At 44.0% G+C, this 19063-nt stretch overlaps 1 protein-coding gene across 1 annotated transcript in view; it reads right to left on the bottom strand.

Moving 5' to 3' along the window:
* Positions 1 to 19063, bottom strand: part of col27a1a (collagen, type XXVII, alpha 1a) — a 250288-nt gene that overhangs the window by 179056 nt on the left and 52169 nt on the right. Inside the window, exons 6-7 of the mRNA XM_029657740.2 lie at positions 3268 to 3321; positions 3048 to 3101 (exon numbers count right to left, since the gene is read on the bottom strand). Coding sequence (XP_029513600.1) covers positions 3048 to 3101; positions 3268 to 3321 — 108 coding nt within the window. The remainder of the gene's footprint in view (positions 1 to 3047; positions 3102 to 3267; positions 3322 to 19063) is intronic.

Raw genomic sequence — 19063 nt, 5'->3', positions numbered from 1 at the left:
ATATAAACACCACAGATCAATCTGTTACAAATGTTAAACTTAATCTAAATGTGCATGATACTATTAAATATTCTACTGCCCCGACTGTTGATCTGGCTGTGTCAAAACCACAGTCAGATTTTATAGCTATTGAATGAAGGAATCTCTTGCTGATTTAGAACTTGTGCTGAACACAGGCAAAACTAAATACATGCTGTTTTTAAACTCTCATAAGAATGTTACAGATTAACTACATGTTCACTCATTAGATGGTTCAAACGTGTTCCCGCATATACAGATGAAGTCGGAGGTTTACATATACTTAGGTCGTACATACACAAGTCATTAAAACTCGTTTTTCAAACACTCCACACATTTTTTGTTAACAAACTATAGTTTTGGCCAGTCGGTTAGGACATCTACTTTATGCATGATAAAAGGAAGTTTTTCAAACAATTGTTTACAGACAGATTATTTCAATTATCATTCACTGTATCACAATTCCAGTGGGTCAGAAGTTTACATACACTAAGTAGACTGTGCCTTTAAACAGCTTGTAAAATTCCAGAAAATGATGTCATGGTTTTAGAAGCTTCTGATAGGCTAATTGACTTCATTTGAGTGAATTGGAAGTGTACCTGTGCCTCTTTGCTTAACATCATGGGAAAATCAAAAGAAATCAGCCAAGACCTCAGAAACAAAATTGGAGACCTCCACAAGTCTGGTTCATCCATGGGAACTATTTCCAAACGCCTAAAGGTACCATGTTCATCTGTACAAACAATAGTACGCAAGTGTAAACACCATGGGACCACGCAGCCATCCTACCGCTCAGGAAGGAGATGCGTTCTGTCTCCTAGAGATGAACCTACTTTGGTGCAAAAAGTGCAAATCAATCCCAGAACCACAGCAAAGGACCTTGTGAAGATGCTGGAGAAAACAGGTACAAAAGTATCAATATCCACAGTAAAACGAGTCCCTATATCGACATAACATGAAAGGCCGCTCAGCAAGGGAGAAGCCACTGCTCCAAAACCGCCATAAAAAAGCCAGACTATGGTTTTCAACTGCACATGGGGACAAAGATTGTACTTTTTGGAGAAATGTCCTCTGGTCTGATGAAACAAAAATATAAATGGTTTGGCAATAATGACCATCGTTATGTTTGGAGGTAAAAGGGGGATGTTTGCAAGCCGAAGAACACCATCCCAACTGTGAAGCACGGGGGTAGCAGCACCATGTTGTGGGGGTGCTTTGCTGCAGGAGGGACTGGTGCACTTCACAAAATAGATGGCATCATGAGGCAGTAAAATTATGTGGATAAATTGAAGCAACATCTCAAGACAGCAGTCAGGAAGTTAAAGCTTGGTTGCAAATGGGTATTTCAAATGCGCAATGACCACAAGCATTCTTCCAAAGTTGTGGCAAAATGACTTAAGGACAAAAAAGTCAAGGTATTGGAGTGGCCATCACAAAGCCCTGACCTCAAACCTATAGAAAATGTGTGGGCAGAACTGAAAAAGCGTGTGCGAGCAACGAGGGCTACAAACCTGACTCAGTTACACCAGCTCTGTCAGGAGGAATGGGCCAAAATCCAGTCAACTTATTATGGGAAGCTTGTGGAAGGCTCCCTGAAACGTTTGACCCAAGTTAAACAATTTAAAGGCAATGCTACCAAATACTAATTCCAGCCAAAACCCTTATCTCAGCCAATCATGGTTAGCGGCATGTCTTTTTCCGTGGCTAAACCAACTTAGCTCGTCATTTAACAATTGTATTCGTATTTACAGATGGCATACAGTACAAGCTTGTTATTAAGGCACATGAAAGTTCACATGTTCCAGAATTCATTTCTGCCAAAAAACACGTTTTGATAGAAAATAAATGTTGATGTTCAAATGCTTCTCCTGTGAAGTAGTGACGTGTGACATTCGCCTAGTTTCCTGAAACAAGTTGCATATGTCTGATGTATTATCCCTTGACAACGTGTGCCTGTGTCATAACAAATTGATTAACTCTACTAAACTCATAATGTGTCAAGGGTAGTAGTTTACATTGTCATCAGAGAAGAGTCTTCCACACACAGAGAGAAAATCCAATCCAACAGAACCTCTGTCCAAGTTCCGAGATCAATTTCCTAGAAGTATGAATCACCCCAGTCAAGCCTTTCCTGCTCATTATGACACCAGTGACTTACAACAGTATGCCCCTCCCCACCATGAACCCCCCTCCTCCTGCTGACAGTATGAACCTCCTCCCTCCCTCTCCTTCATTCCGAACAAAACTGTAGCCGACCCAGCTGACACAGATTGTAGAAGTGGTGAGCATAGCAGAGCTGCTGGCATGGGTCAGTACCTCATGGGTCTCCCATTCACTGCCAGTTGTGACACAGCCTGGGATTGAACCCAGGTCTGTTGTTACGCCTCAAGCACTGCGATGCAGTGCCTTAGACTGCTCACTCTCTCGGGAGGCCCCCACAAATGGATTTTAACAAACAATTGGTCCCCCAAAAAATGCGGCCCTCCGTTGAATTTCAAAATCCCGATGTGGCCCTCAAGCCAAAACGTTTGACCACCCCTGTTATAGAGCAACAAAGCATGAGGAGAGAGAGAATATAATCTCCTGCAGGTCAAAAAGGGACTCACACACACACACACACAGAGAGTGAGAGCAAGAGAGAAAAACAGAGGAGAGAGAAGATATATAATAGTGACTCTGACTCATACCGAACTGTCTTTTCTTACTCATTTTTTTAATGGTCATGTTCTAGCATATTTGGCTGACTGATGTTATGACCTCACACACGCATTGTGCAGAGATGATTCTTTCTTGGTCCAAACGTGTGTTTGTATGCATTTGGAGTACTAGACGTGTGTGTGTGTGCGCGCATTTATGTGCATGTCTGCGTGTCTGGGCCACATTGCAGCTCACATCTTGACATAGAGAGGGACCCATTCCAGCTCACAAAATGAGACTCCAGTTATATGGGCTTTCTGATGAGAAAGTAGTAGAGGATGAGAGGCAATGAGGTATGAAGCAAACAATAGGTGAGTGTCTGTCTCTCTTACCTTTCGACCAGCCTGGCCGATTAGTCCAACTTGGCCAAGAATACCTGGGTCTCCCTGAAAGACAGTCAAACAAATACATATAAATACATATCATGTCAATACACAACCTAGATTCAACTTAGACTAAACTTGAATAGAATATGACTTTATTGTACTTGATAAGTATACTGTTTGCTGGTCAAGGTGAAGTTAGGGAAGGGCAGGGGGGGGGGGGGCTTACCTTCTCTCCTTTAGCGGCTGTTCCAGATGAGAGACCAGCGTCTCCTTTCCTCCCCTGAGAAAAACACAGAGAAAGAGGACCAATTAGTGATACTTAAAAAAAACAAGCACACTTATTCACACTGACACATACAACCACCTAACAGTGATACTTGGTTATTTGGTCCTATTTTACCATACATAGATAAACATTATGCAGTACCGCAGTGTGTACCTATACTGTAATTACACTGCATTTACATGGATACTATCAATTGGGTTTGATATAAGGTATCATGAAGTGGGACCATAGAGTGGAAAAAAACTCCTCTCTTCACACATGGGAATGCTATGTTCATTACCTAATTTTTGACAGCTTTTGAGGCCTAATCAATTAATTAATCATCATCTATCAATATGATTGTCACAAGATATTAGCAACAACCTGCTCAAACAGCTAGTGACCAGAGTGGAAGGAGTGAAAGCAACCCTCCCTGGACACATGGGAAACTGTCACGGTCTGACCATCGTTCGTATGTGTTTTCCTTGTTTTAGTGTTGGTCAGGACGTGAGCTGGGTGGGCATTCTATGTTGTGTGTCTGGTTTGTCTATTTCTATGGTTGGCCTGATATGGTTCTCAATCAGAGGCAGGTGTTAGTCATTGTCTCTGATTGGGAACCATATTTAGGTAGCCTGTTTTGTGTTGGGTTTCGTGGGTGATTGTCCTTAGTGTCTTGATGTCCTTGTTCTGTGTGTATGTGCACCAGTATTAGGCTGTTTCGGTTTTCGTTACGTTTATTGTTTTGTAGTGTTTGTATTTAGATTCGTGTTACTTCAGTTTAATAAACATGGATCGCAATCTACACGCTGCATTTTGGTCCGACTCTCCTTCACCACAAGAAAGCCGTTACAGAATCACCCACCACAAAAGGACCGAGCAGCGTGTCAACAGGCAGGAGCCGCAGGAGAGGCAACAGAGGCAGAAGCAGCAGGAGCAGCAGCAGCTACAGTGGGTTAAACGTGTTAACCCTCGCAAGGCTGCAGGCCCAGACGGCATCCCCAGCCGCACCCTCAGAGCATGCGCAGACCAGCTGGCCGGTGTGTTTACGGACATATTCAATCAATCCCTATACCAGTCTGCTGTTCCCACATGCTTCAAGAGGGCCACCATTGTTCCTGTTCCCAAGAAAGCTAAGGTAACTGAGCTAAACGACTACCGCCCCGTAGCACTCACTTCCGTCATCATGAAGTGCTTTGAGAGACTAGTCAAGGACCATATCACCTCCACCCTACCCGACACCCTAGACCCACTCCAATTTGCTTACCGCCCAAATAGGTCCACAGACAATGCAATCTCAACCACACTGCCCTAACCCACCTGGACAAGAGGAATACCTATGTGAGAATGCTGTTCATCGACTACAGCTCGGCATTCAACACCATAGTACCCTCCAAGCTCGTCATCAAGCTCGAGACCCTGGGTCTCGACCCCGCCCTGTGCAACTGGGTACTGGACTTCCTGACGGGCCACCCCCAGGTGGTGAGGGTAGGCAACAACATCTCCTCCCCGCTGATCCTCAACACGGGGGCCCCACAAGGGTGCGTTCTGAGCCTTCTCCTGTACTCCCTGTTCACCCACGACTGCGTGGCCACGCACACCTCCAACTCAATCATCAAGTTTGCGGACGACACAACAGTGGTAGGCTTGATTACCAACAACGACGAGACGGCCTACAGGGAGGAGGTGAGGGCCCTCGGAGTGTGGTGTCAGGAAAATAACCTCACACTCAACGTCAACAAAACTAAGGAGATGATTGTGGACTTCAGGAAACAGCAGAGGGAACACCCCCCTATCCACATCGATGGAACAGTAGTGGAGAGGGTAGCAAGTTTTAAGTTCCTCGGCATACACATCACAGACAAACTGAATTGGTCCACTCACACTGACAGTGTTGTGAAGAAGGCGCAGCAGCGCCTCTTCAACCTCAGGAGGCTGAAGAAATTTGGCTTGTCACCAAAAGCCCTCACAAACTTCTACAGATGCACAATCGAGAGCATCCTGGCGGGCTGTATCACCGCCTGGTACGGCAACTGCTCCGCCCTCAACCGTAAGGCTCTCCAGAGGGTAGTGAGGTCTGCACAACGCATCGCCGGGGGCAAACTACCTGCCCTCCAGGACACCTACACCACCCGATGTTACAGGAAGGCCATAAAGATCATCAAGGACATCAACCACCCGAACCACTGCCTGTTCACCCCGCTATCATCCAGAAGGCGAGGCCAGTACAGGTGCATCAAAGCTGGAACCGAGAGACTGAAAAACAGCTTCTATCTCAAGGCCATCAGACTGTTAAACAGCCACCACTAACATTGAGTGGCTGCTGCCAACACACTGTCATTGACACTGACCCAACTCCAGCCACTTTAATAATGGGAATTGATGGGAAATGATGTAAATATATCACTAGCCACTTTAAACAATGCTACCTTATATAATGTTACTTACCCTACATTATTCATCTCATATGCATACGTATATACTGTACTCTACATCATCGACTGCATCCTTATGTAATACATCTATCACTAGCCACTTTAACTATGCCACTTTGTTTACTTTGTCTACATACTCATCTCATATGTATATACTGTACTCGATACCATCTACTGTATGCTGCTCTGTACCATTACTCATTCATATATCCTTATGTACATATTCTTTATCCCCTTACACTGTGTATAAGACAGTAGTTTTGGAATTGTTAGTTAGATTACTTGTTGGTTATCACTGCATTGTCGGAACTAGAAGCACAAGCATTTCGCTACACTCGCATTAACATCTGCTAACCATGTGTATGTGACAAATAAAATTTGATTTGATTGATTTGATTTGGGAGAGGCTGCACTACTGGGAGAAATGGACTTGGGAGGAGATTCTAGACGGGAGAGGACCCTGGGAACAGCCTGGAGATTATTGTCGCCCAAAGCCGAGCTGGAGGCAGCAAAAGCAGAGAGGTGGCATTATGAGGAGCTAGCACGGCAGAGCGGATGGAAGCCCGAGAGTCAGCCCCAAAAATGTATTGGGGGGGCCTCACAGGGAGTAGGGCTACGCCAGGTAGGAGACCTGCGCAAACTCCCTGTGCTTACCGGGGGGCTAGAGAGACCGGGCAGGCACCGTGTTATGCAGTGGTGCGCACGGTGTCCCCAGTGCGGGTGCATAGCCCGGTGCGGTATATTCCAGCTCCTCGTATCGGCCGGGCTAGAGTGGGCATCGAGCCAGGTAAGGTTGGGCAGGCTCGGTGCTCAAGAGCTCCAGTGCGCCTGCACGGTCCGGTCTATCCAGTACCACCTCCACACCCCAGCCCTCCGGTAGCAGCTCCCCGCACCAGGCTTCCTGTGCGTGTCCTCGGTCCAGTACCACCAGTGCCAGCACCACGCATCAGGCCTCCAGTGCGCCTCGCCTCTCCAGCGCTGCCGGAGTCTCCCGCTTGTTCAGCGCTGCTGGAGCCTTTCTCCTCTCCTGCGCTGCCGGAGTCTCCCGCCTGTTCAGCGCAGCCAGAGCCTTGCTCCTCTACAGCGCTGCTGGAGTCTCCTGCCTGTTCAGCGCAGCCTGAGCTGCCAGCCTGCATGGAGCAGCCAGAGCTGTCAGTCTGCATGAAGCAGCCAGAGATGTCAGTCAGCATGAAGCAGCCAGAGCTGCCAGTCTGCATGGAGAAGCCAGAGCTGTCAGTCTGCATGAAGCAGCCAGAGATGACAGTCTGCATGAAGCAGCCAGAGCTGTCAGTCTGCATGGAGCAGCCAGAGATGTCAGTCTGCAAGGAGCTGCCAGTCTGCAAGGAACTGCCAGTCTGCAAGGAGCTGCCAGTCTGCAAGGAGCTGCCAGTCTGCACGGAGCTGCCAGTCTGCACGGAGCTGCCAGTCTGCACGGAGCAGCCAGATCCGTCAGTCTGCCAGGATCCGCCAGTCAGCCAGACTCTTCCAGATCCGCCAGTCAGCCGGGATCTGCCAGATCCGCCAGTCACCCGGGATCTGCCAGAACTGCCAGTCGGCCAGGGATCAGCCTGCCAGTCAGCCAGGAGATCCAGACTCTTCCAGATCTCAGCCAGACTCTTCCAGATCCGCCAGTCAACCAGACTCTTCAGAGCCAGGACTCTTCAGATCCGCCAGTCAACCAGACTCTTCCAGATCTGCCAGTCAACCAGACTCTTCCAGATCCAGTCGGCCAGGATCAACCAGACTCTTCCAGATCCGCCAGTCAACCAGACTCTTCCAGATCCGCCAGTCAACCAGACTCTTCCAGATCCGCCAGTCAACCAGACTCTTCCAGATCCGCCAGTCAACCAGACTCTTCCAGATCCGCCAGTCAGCCGGGATCTGCCAGTCGGCCAGGATCTGCCAGTCGGCCAGGATCCGCCAGTCGGCCAGGATCCACCAGTCAGCCAGGATCTGCCAGATCCGCCAGTCAGCCAGGATCCGCCAGTCAGCAAGGATCTGCCAGTCGGCCAGGATTTGCCGAAACCACCAGCCAGCCAGGATCTGGTAGATCCATCAACCTGCCTGAGCTTCCTCTCACTCCTGAGCTTCCTCTCACTCCTGAGCTTCCTCTCACTCCTGAGCTTCCCCTCACTCCTGAGCTTCCCCTCAGTCCCGAGCTTCCCCTCAGTCCCGAGCTACCCCTCAGTCCCGAGCTACCCCTCAGTCCCGAGCTACCCCTCAGGCCCGAGCTACCCCTCAGTCCTGAGCTGCCCCTCAGTCCAGTGGGGCCCGTTGTTAGGTTTCATAGGTCAAGGTTAGCGGTGAGGGTCGCCACTCAAGGGACGCTAAGGAGGTGGACTAAGACAACTATGGAGTGGGGTCCACGTCCAGCGCCAGAGCCGCCACCGCGGACAGATGCCTACCCAGACCCTCCCCTATAGGTTTAGGTTGTGCGTTCGGAGTCCGCACCTTGGGGGGGGTTCTGTCACGGTCTGACCATCGTTCGTATGTGTTTTCCTTGTTTTATTGTTGGTCAGGACGTGAGCTGGGTGGGCATTCTATGTTGTGTGTCTGGTTTGTCTATTTCTATGGTTGGCCTGATATGGTTCTCAATCAGAGGCAGGTGTTAGTCATTGTCTCTGATTGGGAACCATATTTAGGTAGCCTGTTTTGTGTTGGGTTTCGTGGGTGATTGTCCTTAGTGTCTTGATGTCCTTGTTCTGTGTGTATGTGCACCAGTATTAGGCTGTTTCGGTTTTCGTTACGTTTATTGTTTTGTAGTGTTTGTATTTAGATTCGTGTTACTTCAGTTTAATAAACATGGATCGCAATCTACACGCTGCATTTTGGTCCGACTCTCCTTCACCACAAGAAAGCCGTTACAGACACCTTATGATTGTAGCAGTCTTTTCACATGGGAAACCCCATCTACAGACTGTATCAGGATCACTCTGTGGTGAGATTTCTCCCCAGCGGTCTTCCTGCCAGACAAAACAAGGATTCATTGTTGGAGTAAAGAGAACCGTAATGGGTCTCTACACTTTAGATGGAAATTTAACTCATCGTATGGACTTCTTTTTCTCAAAGAGCTCCTGTGATTTACAACTTTTTCTGTATTAGGGGGTGATGAAAGAGCACAATCGGGGAGAGCTCCTGAACATCAAACACTTTGAAAACGTTCCCTCAACACACCTGCTTAACGAAGTGAGCGGCTCTGACTCTACACTCCACCCCCCAAGCAAGGATAATTTATGTTGCTCAACTGGAGACATTGTTGCTTTGACGTACTACGTAAGCTAGTAGGCAGCAGCTACTCTTCCTGGGGTCCAGCGAAATGAAGGCAGTAATATAAACATTCACAACAGACAGCAGTTGTACAGGTCGAACATAAGTACAGGTATGCGTTTTCAGAATTGACATTACGTGTGTGCCCTCTGGCCCCGACTCTACTACCACATATCTACAGTGCAACACAAAATCCATGTGTACCTGTGTGTATGTCATCCTGTGTGTGTATGCATGTGTCTAGGTCTATGTTTGTCTTGCTTCACAGTCCCCGCTGTTCCATAAGGTGTATTTTTATCTCTTTTTTTAAATCAAATTTTACTGCTTGCATCAGTTACTTTATGTGGAATAGAGTTCCATGTAGTCATTGCTCTAAATCAAATCAAATTGATATAGCCCTTCTTACATCAGCTGATATCTCAAAGTGCCTTACAGAAACCTAGCCTAAAACCCCAAACAGCAAGCAATGCAGGTGTAGAAGCACGGTGGCTAGGAAAAACTCCCTAGAAAGGCCAAAACCTAGGAAGAAACCTAGAGAGGAACCAGGCTATGAGGGGTGGCCAGTCCTCTTCTGGCTGTGCCTGGTGGAGATTATAACAGATGTAGTACTGTGCACCTCCCATAGTCTGTTCTGGACTTGGGGACTTTGAAGAGACCTCTGATGGCATGTCTTGTGAGGTATGCATGGGTGTCCGAGCTGTGTGCCAGTAGTTCAAACAGACGGTGCATTTAACATGGCACAAGCGCATTCACACTGAGTTGAGCAACACAAATGAGGAAAGTGATGGTGGTATTCTAGAGATGTTTTTATTAAATGTATGAGTTTCATAACATCGCGGAAGGACCGCAGTTGTATAGGTATACTTTTTATTGGCTGATGTTGACTCAATGTTGCATAGCCACAGTAAGTATGGGTGTTGAAGGTGCTGCAGCACCCCCTGGTTGTTAAATGGTAAAACTGTAATTTGTGTTGCAGTAAAATAAAACATACAATTATTGACATAAATGATAATGTTTTGGGGGTAGGGAATGGGAAAAAAAATCATGGAATATTTATATATGGGGCCCATTCTGCATGGAGAGCTCTCAGCTCTGTTTTGTAAAAGGTGCACTCATGATATGCTCTTATCTATTCAGTTGTGGGGATTTGAGTCAGACACATGCTCTGCTGTACAATAGACAGTTTAGTTTGTGTTGAGTCAAGTCTCTCTCTGTCCCTCTCCCCTCTTTCTCTCCCTTTTCTATTCTCTCCCACTTGTGGGGGATATCAAGTGATCTGGGGGGCAGGTAGCCTAGTGTTTGAAGCCTGAAATGTGGCAAAAGGTCGCAAAGTTCAAGGGGGCCGAATACTTTCGCAAGGCACTGTACACATGGGATAATAACACAATAGAAAAATATATGCACAGTTTGTGCAAATGTAGTAAGATTAAGGAGGTAAGGCAATAAATAGGCCATAGAGGTAAAATAATTACAATTTATCATTAACCTCTTAAGTCGACCCTCTACTTTTTTGAACATTCTGTTAAAAATCGCGCAACATTTCAGCGCCCTGCTACTCATGCCAGGAATATAGTATATGCATTTGCTTAGTCTGTGTGGATAGAAAACACTCAGACGTTTAAAAAACTGGTTAAATCACTGCTGTGGCTTTACCAGAACGGCATTTACATCGAAAAGCACAGGAAAAACTGATCACTGAAAATGGGAAAATATATCCATGCGCTACTTGATCCCATTGATAAAGGTGAACCACAATTAATTGACTGAGGTTGCAGTACCTACAGCTTCCACACGGTGTCTAGAGTCTTGTCATTTCCCTTCGAGTTTTTTCTTGGTCAAACACATGTAGGACACCGTATTTCCTCCGGTCTAGGACCGGATATTTTCGTTGAGTTTCTAGCCGGACATTTTTCCAGACGGACAGCTAATGATCTTTACATCGCCTCCTGATGAATTTTATCGCTTATTAACGTTTACTAATACCTAAAGTTGCATTACAAACGTATTTCGAAGTGTTTTGTGAAAGTTTATCGTCGACTTTTTGAATTTTAAAAAATGACGTTACGTTTTGAAACGATGTTTTTTTCGTTTATCACACAGTCTACATATAACGATATCTAGGCTTTATATGGACCGATTTAATCGAAATAAAGACCCAAATAGTGTTTATGGGACATCTAGGAGTGCCAACAAAGAAGATGGTGAAAGGTAATGAATGTTTTCTATTTTATTGTGCTGTTTGTGTAACGCCGAAATGCTAATTATTTTGTTTACGTCCCCTGTGGGTCTTTTGGGGTGTTGCATGCTATCAGATAATAGCTTCTCATGCTTTCGCCGAAAAGCATTTTAAAAATCTGACTTGTTGCCTGGATTCACAACGAGTGTAGCTTTAATTCGATACCCTGCATGTGTATTTTAATGAACTTTTGAGTTTTAACTAATACTATTAGCATTTAGCGTAGCGCATTTGCATTTCCAGAGCTCTAGTTGGGACGCAAGCGTCCCGAGTAGAAGCAACAGGTTAACACTGGAGTGATAGATGTGCAGATGATGATGTGCAAGTAGAGATACTGGGGTGCAAAAGAGCAAAAAAACTTTAAAAAATAATAATATGGGGAGGAGGTAGTTGTGTGTGCTATTTACAGATGGGCTGTGTACAGGTACAGTGATCGGAAAGCTGCTCTGACAGCTCATGCTTAAAGTTAGAGAGGGAGATATAAGTCTCCAGCTTCAGTAGTTTTTGCAATTCGTTCCAGTCATTGGCAGCAGAGAACTGGAAGGAAAGGCGGCCAAAGAGGTGTTGGCTTCAGTGAAATATACCTGCTAGAGCGCGTGCTACGGGTGGGCGTTGCTATGGTGACCAGTGAGCTGAGATAAGGCGGGGCTTTACCTATCAAAAGACTTATAGATGACCTGGAGCCAGTGGGTTTGGCGACGAATATGAAGTGAGGGCCAGCCAACGAGAGCATACGGGCCGCAGTGGTGGGTAGTATATGGGGCTTTGGTGACAAAACGGATGGCACTGTGACATCCAATTTGCTGAGTAGAGTGTTGGAGGCTATTTTGTAAATGACATCACCGAAGTCAAGGATCAGTAGGATAGTCAGCTTTACGAGGGTATGTTTGGCAGCATGGGTGAAGGAGGCTTTCTTGCGAAGCCGATTCTAGATTTATTTTTGGATTGGAGATGTTAAATGTGAGTCTGGAAGGAGAGTTTACAGTCTAACCAGACACCTAGGTATTTGTAGTTGTCCACATATTCTAAGTCAGAACTCTCCAGAGTAGTGATGCTGGAAGTGCAGGCAGGTGTGGGCAGTGATCGGTTGAAGAGCATGCATTTAGTTTTACTAGCATTTAAAAGTAGTTGGAGGCCACGGAAGGAGTGTTGTATGGCATTGAAGCTTGTTTGGATGTTTGTTAACATGGTGTCCAAACAAGGGCCATATGTATACAGAATGGTGTCGTCTACGTAGAGGTGGATCAGAGAATCACCAGCAGCAAGAGCGACATTTGGGCACAGACCTGGCTAGTATGACAGAACTCTGCAGGCTATCTTTGCAGTAGATTGCAACTCCGCCCCCTTTGGCAGTGCTATCTTGTCGGTAAGGGAAGACCCCCATGAAATGAACAAAAATGAATAGCAACTTATTGGCATTGGGCGAACCCAACGCAAATACTACTCAAATGGACGGCAGTACATCAAAACCATATTGCAAGTTGAACATGGTAAGTGCCAAGTGTCATACCTCAAAAATCCGAAAGATGGCGAGCGCGCTCCACCGTAGATTTTCATATGGCAAATGGTCACTAATTTGCTCCCATGGGTGAAATAAAAAAAAATAAAAAAATAATAAATCTAAATTATAAAACCTCTAAAAAAGTGTTTTTGGACCAGTTTTTACTAGTATGGACCAGTTTTTACATATGTAATAACCGTATGAACATACATTTGTCTTATTTTATTGAGTTTGTCCGTAAGGCATATGTTTTGTCCATTTGCAATATATGATCATAGGAAGTCGGTTTCATAACCTAAAAGTCAGTGAACCATGGCAAAATGGCATAAGAAATGTCCAAATGCCATATATAAGTATTGAAAGTACCAAATTAGGATGTTATGTCCATTTGCCATATATGATCGTAGGAAATCGGCTTCCGAACCCAAAAGTCAGTGAACCATGTCCAAATGGCATAAGAAATGTCCAAATGGCATTTATACTGAACAGATTATATATATATATATATATATATATATATATATATATATATATATATATATATATATATATATAACCACTTAAGCCTAGGGCTCTATACTGCCCCCGTTGGAGAAAGTGCGTGCCCATTGTAAACTGAAAATATTTTTTCCCAAAATTGCTAATATATGCATATAAAAATTATTATTGAATAGAAAACACTCTAAAGTTTCTAAAACCGTTTAAATTATGTCTGTATGTAAAGCAGAACTCTCAGGAGAGCCATTCTCCCAAACACTCTGTCAACAATAGAAAAGTTAGGTCTACTTTGACGTCATCGCCAACACCCTTCCCAGGCAGCTACCGATCCAGGAACAGTCTCTATCAGTTCAGCGCGATGTCTGCTTTCAAATGGCGCGTTCACTGTGAGAATCGCACGAGCCCTGCACCTTTGGCGCGCGAAATTCCGCGTGTCCCTCTCAAAACCGGGCACTCTATTGCGCGCGGCCGATTTGGGGAACGGTCTTTTCCAAGATACACAAATTGAAGCCGGTTTGTCTGTTAGCGCTGTCCTTTGTTCTACATGCTAACAACAGCATAAAGCTCGATTTTGCACATCGTTTGACCAGTTTAATCGACATATAATATGTAAATTGGAAGTTTTGGTGCGCAAGAGTGCTGGACCAGAAGTCATTTTTGATGCATTTCAGCTGAAGCAGTTAGCATAGTCTAATACAGGGACACGCAACGTGAAACCAAACGATTTATTGGGTAAGTATAACTCCTTCTACGTCTTCTGATGGAAGAACATCAAAGGTAAGGGAATATTTATGTGGTTATTTTGGGTTTCTGTGGACTCCAAACGTACTGCTAATATCGGAGCGCCGACTCCTAGTATAGCCAAGTGAACGATGTCTGTAACGTTAAAAATAAATGTAATACAGCGGTTGCATTAAGAAGAAGTGTATCTTTGTAAAAATATGTAGAACATGTATATTTAGTCATGTTTATTGCTTGTTATCTGACGTTATCTGTCGGAGCTATCATCATTTCTCCTGACATTTGAGTAGCATGTTTTTTTTTTAAATGTCGTCAACCGAGATTTATGGAAATTATCTAGCATATTATTGAAAAAAAATTTAATGTACTGTGTAACATGTAATATTACTGTCATCTGATGAAGATTTTCAAAAGGTTACTGAATTATTTATTTTTTAATCCTACTTTTAAATTGTATTTTTCTGGCACAAAATGGCCGCCGCTTGCCTTTTGTTTCGGTGGTGATCTAATATAAATATGTGCTATGTTTTCGCCGTAAAACATTTTAGAAATCTGACTTGCTGGGTAGATAAACAACTTGTTTATCTTTCATTTGAGCTATTTTACTTGTTAATGTGTGGAGGTTAAATATTTTTAGGAATATTTTTTTGCATTGTGCGTTATGCTAATGAGCTTGAGCCGTAGTCACGATACCGGATCCGGGATGGGTCGGACTATGAGGTTAAGCCCTGAATCAACCTAGAAGGTCTATTTGCCATGTTTGATCATAGGAAGTCATAGGAAGTAAGAATTTCCCATTGATGTTGATTTCACCCTGTCCATTTGGTGATGGAAAATCCCTCATTAAATACATTTAAAATGGATAGGCACGGGTGGGGGGTGCTCCCTACCCAGCCATGGACCCCTTGCACCACCCTAAAGGCATTAAGAAACATTTTAAAAATATGCTCCTGGTAACCCGTTCAGATTACCATGTTTACGGCTGTCCATTTGCAATGTCTTACAATGGGCATTTACCATCACAAATTTGACATGATCTAATATACTGCACAAATGCCTAATTGACTGGCTCTTTGAACTCGGGATGGCCAAGCAGTGATAGTGGTTCCTCTCCATCCCTCGTTGATGTTGATTTCAGCCTGTCCATTTGGTGATGGCAAATCCCTCATTAAATACATTGAAAATGTACTGTGTATTTGCAATGTTTTACAATGGGCATTTACCATCATGAATTTGACATGCTCTAATATACTGCAGAAATGCCCAATTGACTGGCCCGTTGAACTCCTGATGGCCGAGCAGTGATAGTGGGTCCCCTCCATCGCTCGTCATTTTCGCGATATTCAAAATTAATTTAACTCATTGCAAATGGACGAAGCTGTTTATCGGCCTGAGACCCTCCTAGAGCCATATAACTCACTGTGCACTACCGACTTAAGCTCTAGAACAGGTTTCTAAAGTTTCAGAGCTCGAGGTCTGACGGTTCTTTGATGGTGAGAATGTCGGTATCTCTTGGAGGCTCTGTGTGTCTGTAAGCCCAACACTGGCTGTTTGTGTGTGTGAATTTTTTCTTGGACATCTGATGGGAGAAATGACATATTTTCAGTTCATGAGGTTTGCATAATTACACAAATTACATTTTGGAAAGATGTGACCTTTTTTAACCCTTCAAAACAGCCCATATGGCCCCAATTTAAGGCACTTCCTGTTGTCACAGGAAGCTGAAAGTAGACACATATCCTCATTGGGGTAGGCTTTTACAGAATCCTGAGTTTCATGTCTTTACGTTAAGAACTGACTGATTTACAGAGGGTTGAATGCAGTATTTAAACCTAACTGCAGGTTGTAAAATCAAAACCACTTTTAGGGTCAATTTAACCACTTCCGGGTTGCTCCAGGAAGCTTAGAATCAACACAGGTAATCCTCATAGTGGCCTGATGGATTCTCATCGAAGATAGTTTGATAGGGCAATCATAACCCACATAGGCTTCAGGTTGAAGTTAGGGGAGCAGGCAATGTATTCCTATAGGGAGAGATGTCATTGTAAACTGTTTTCACTGTTAACCTGTTGCTTCTACTCGGGACGCTTGCGTCCCAACTAGAGCTCTGGAAATGCAAATGCGCTACGCTAAATGCTAATAGTATTAGTTAAAACTCAAAAGTTCATTAAAATACACATGCAGGGTATCGAATTAAAGCTACACTCGTTGTGAATTCAGGCAACAAGTCAGATTTTTAAAATGCTTTTCGGCGAAAGCATGAGAAGCTATTATCTGATAGCATGCAACACCCCAAAAGACCCACAGGGGACGTAAACAAAATAATTAGCATTTCGGCGTTACACAAACCGCACAATAAAATAGAAAACATTCATTACCTTTCACCATCTTCTTTGTTGGCACTCCTAGATGTCCCATAAACACTATTTGGGTCTTTATTTCGATTAAATCGGTCCATATAAAGCCTAGATATCGTTATATGTAGACTGTGTGATAAACGAAAAAACATCGTTTCAAAACGTAACGTCATTTTTTAAAATTCAAAAAGTCGACGATAAACTTTCACAAAACACTTGAAATACGTTTGTAATGCAACTTTAGGTATTAGTAAACGTTAATAAGCGATAAAATTCATCAGGAGGCGATGTAAAGATCATTAGCTGTCCGTCTGGAAAAATGTCCGGCTAGAAACTCAACGAAAATATCCGGTCCTAGACCGGAGGAGATACGGTGTCCTGTATGTGTTTGACCAAGAAAAAACTCGAAGGGAAATGACAAGACTCTAGACACCGTGTGGAAGCTGTAGGTACTGCAACCTCAGTCAATTAATTGTGGTTCACCTTTATCAATGGGTTCAAGTAGCGCATGGATATATTTTCCCATTTTCAGTGATCAGTTTTTCCTGTGCTTTTCGATGTAAATGCCGTTCTGGTAAAGCCACAGCAGTGATTTAACCAGTTTTTTAAACGTCTGAGTGTTTTCTATCCACACAGACTAAGCAAATGCATATACTATATTCCTGGCATGAGTAGCAGGGCGCTGAAATGTTGCGCGATTTTTAACAGAATGTTCAAAAAAGTAGAGGGTCGACTTAAGAGGTTAACTTCTTGGATATAGGGGGCGCTCTTTTAATTTTTGGATAAAAAAACGTTCCCGTTTTAAACAAGATATTTTGTCACGAAAAGATGCTCGACAATGCATATAATTGACAGCTTTGGAAAGAAAAACACTCTGACGTTTCCAAAACTGCAAAGATATTGTCTGTGAGTGCCACAGAACTGATGCTACAGGCGAAACCAAGATGAAATTTCAAACAGGAAGTGCCCCAGATTTTGAAGGCGCTGTGTTCCAATGTCTCCTTATATGGCTGTGAATGGGCCAGGAATGAGCTTACACTTTCTGTCGTTTCCCCAAGGTGTCTGCAGCATTGTGACGTATTTTTAGGCATATCATTGGAAGATTGACCATTTTACACTACATCTACCAGGTGCTCGCTTGGTGTCCTCCGTCGCAATTATTGCGTAATCTCCAGCTGAGTGTATTTTTCCATTTGCTCCCGAGGAGAAACCCAACTGCCACGAATGATTTATCATCAAATAGATATGTGAAAAACACCTTGAGGATTGATTCTAAACAACGTTTGCCATGTTTCTGTCGATATTATGGAGTTAATTTGGAAAAAAGTTCACCGTTGTAATGACTGAATTTTCTGGGGTTTTTCTTAGCCAAACATGATGAACAAAACGGGTCTTTTTGGAAAAAATGAACATTTGCTATCTAACTGAGAGTCTCCTCATTGAAAACATCCGAAGTTCTTCAAAGGTAAATGATTTTATTTGAATGCTTTTCTTGTTTTGTGAAAATGTTGCCTGCTGAATGCTAGGCTTAATGCTATGCTAGCTATCAATACTCTTACACAAATGCTTGTGTAGCTATGGTTGAAAAGCATATTTTGAAAATCTGAGATGACAGTGTTGTTAACAAAAGGCTAAGCTTGTGAGTGAATATATTTCTTTCATTTCATTTGCGATTTTCATGAATAGTTAACGTTGCGTTATGGTAATGAGCTTGAGGCTATGATTACGCTCCCGGACACGGGATTGCTCGACGCAAGAAGTTAAGGGTTAATTCCAGATGGTCAAGGTTAGGCTTGTACAGATCGGGAGGACCTTAGGAACGTTCCTCGGGTTGAATTATGCTTCTAGACTTAACGGTTCTGCAGCTGTCACCAAAAAGCACCTGAAATTTAGGTCAGGCTTCATTTTGGGCCTAGTTTTTTGCACAGTCGCTGCGGTCAGACCGAGTGAACTACGGTCAACTGGGCTATTTCGATGAACTTGGAACGGCCTAGGGACTATGCTGATGCCATTTATTTCCCTTTCTGTCATGATTTAAGCCTCATGTTTGGGGATTTCAGCCCTATTTGATGGTAAAGTTCACACTTCTCCTATACAGATATCAACATGAAAATATTGAATTGTCACCCTTCATATCTTAGAGTTACAGGTGACCCTGAACATGTGGTAAAAGGAATTTTGAAAATGGCCTGCACAGAAGCAGAGTTAGAGCATAACCTGTAAACCCATGTTATCCTTAGGGAGAAACTTGCATGTATCAGACTACATGAACCGGTTCATGCAGCTAGAATAACTCTGTGGCTTGTCCACCCCAACCCCCCCGCGATGAGCCCATCGAAAACGGCTCTGTGTGACCCAGAGGCCGCAATTATGTCCTAAGCATCATTAAATCATTACAAGTCAGGGTTCATTTGCACAGTCGCTGCGGTAAGACAGAGCGAGCTACGGTCTCCTTGAACTCGGCACGGCCTAAAGACTACGATGATGCCACACTTTAAGTGTTGATTTCAGTCCATATGTTGATGGTTCATCACTGTTTAAACTTATTGTAAACGGACAAAAGTCAGCCATCAAGTCACCGTCCATCAGTCAATAAGATATTATTCTGACACCAAACTGATACATACTGACACAAAACACAATTTGTCCAACACATTTAGAAGCCAACTATCACATATTTCAGAACAGGCCCAAAATTCACAGTGCCTTCTGTTTAAACCATAAT

Source organism: Oncorhynchus nerka, linkage group LG4 (genome assembly GCF_034236695.1).
Source record: "Oncorhynchus nerka isolate Pitt River linkage group LG4, Oner_Uvic_2.0, whole genome shotgun sequence".
Lineage (NCBI taxonomy): Eukaryota > Metazoa > Chordata > Actinopteri > Salmoniformes > Salmonidae > Oncorhynchus > Oncorhynchus nerka.
Note: the sequence above shows the minus strand (reverse complement) of the source record. Positions and strands in the feature narration are given on the sequence as shown.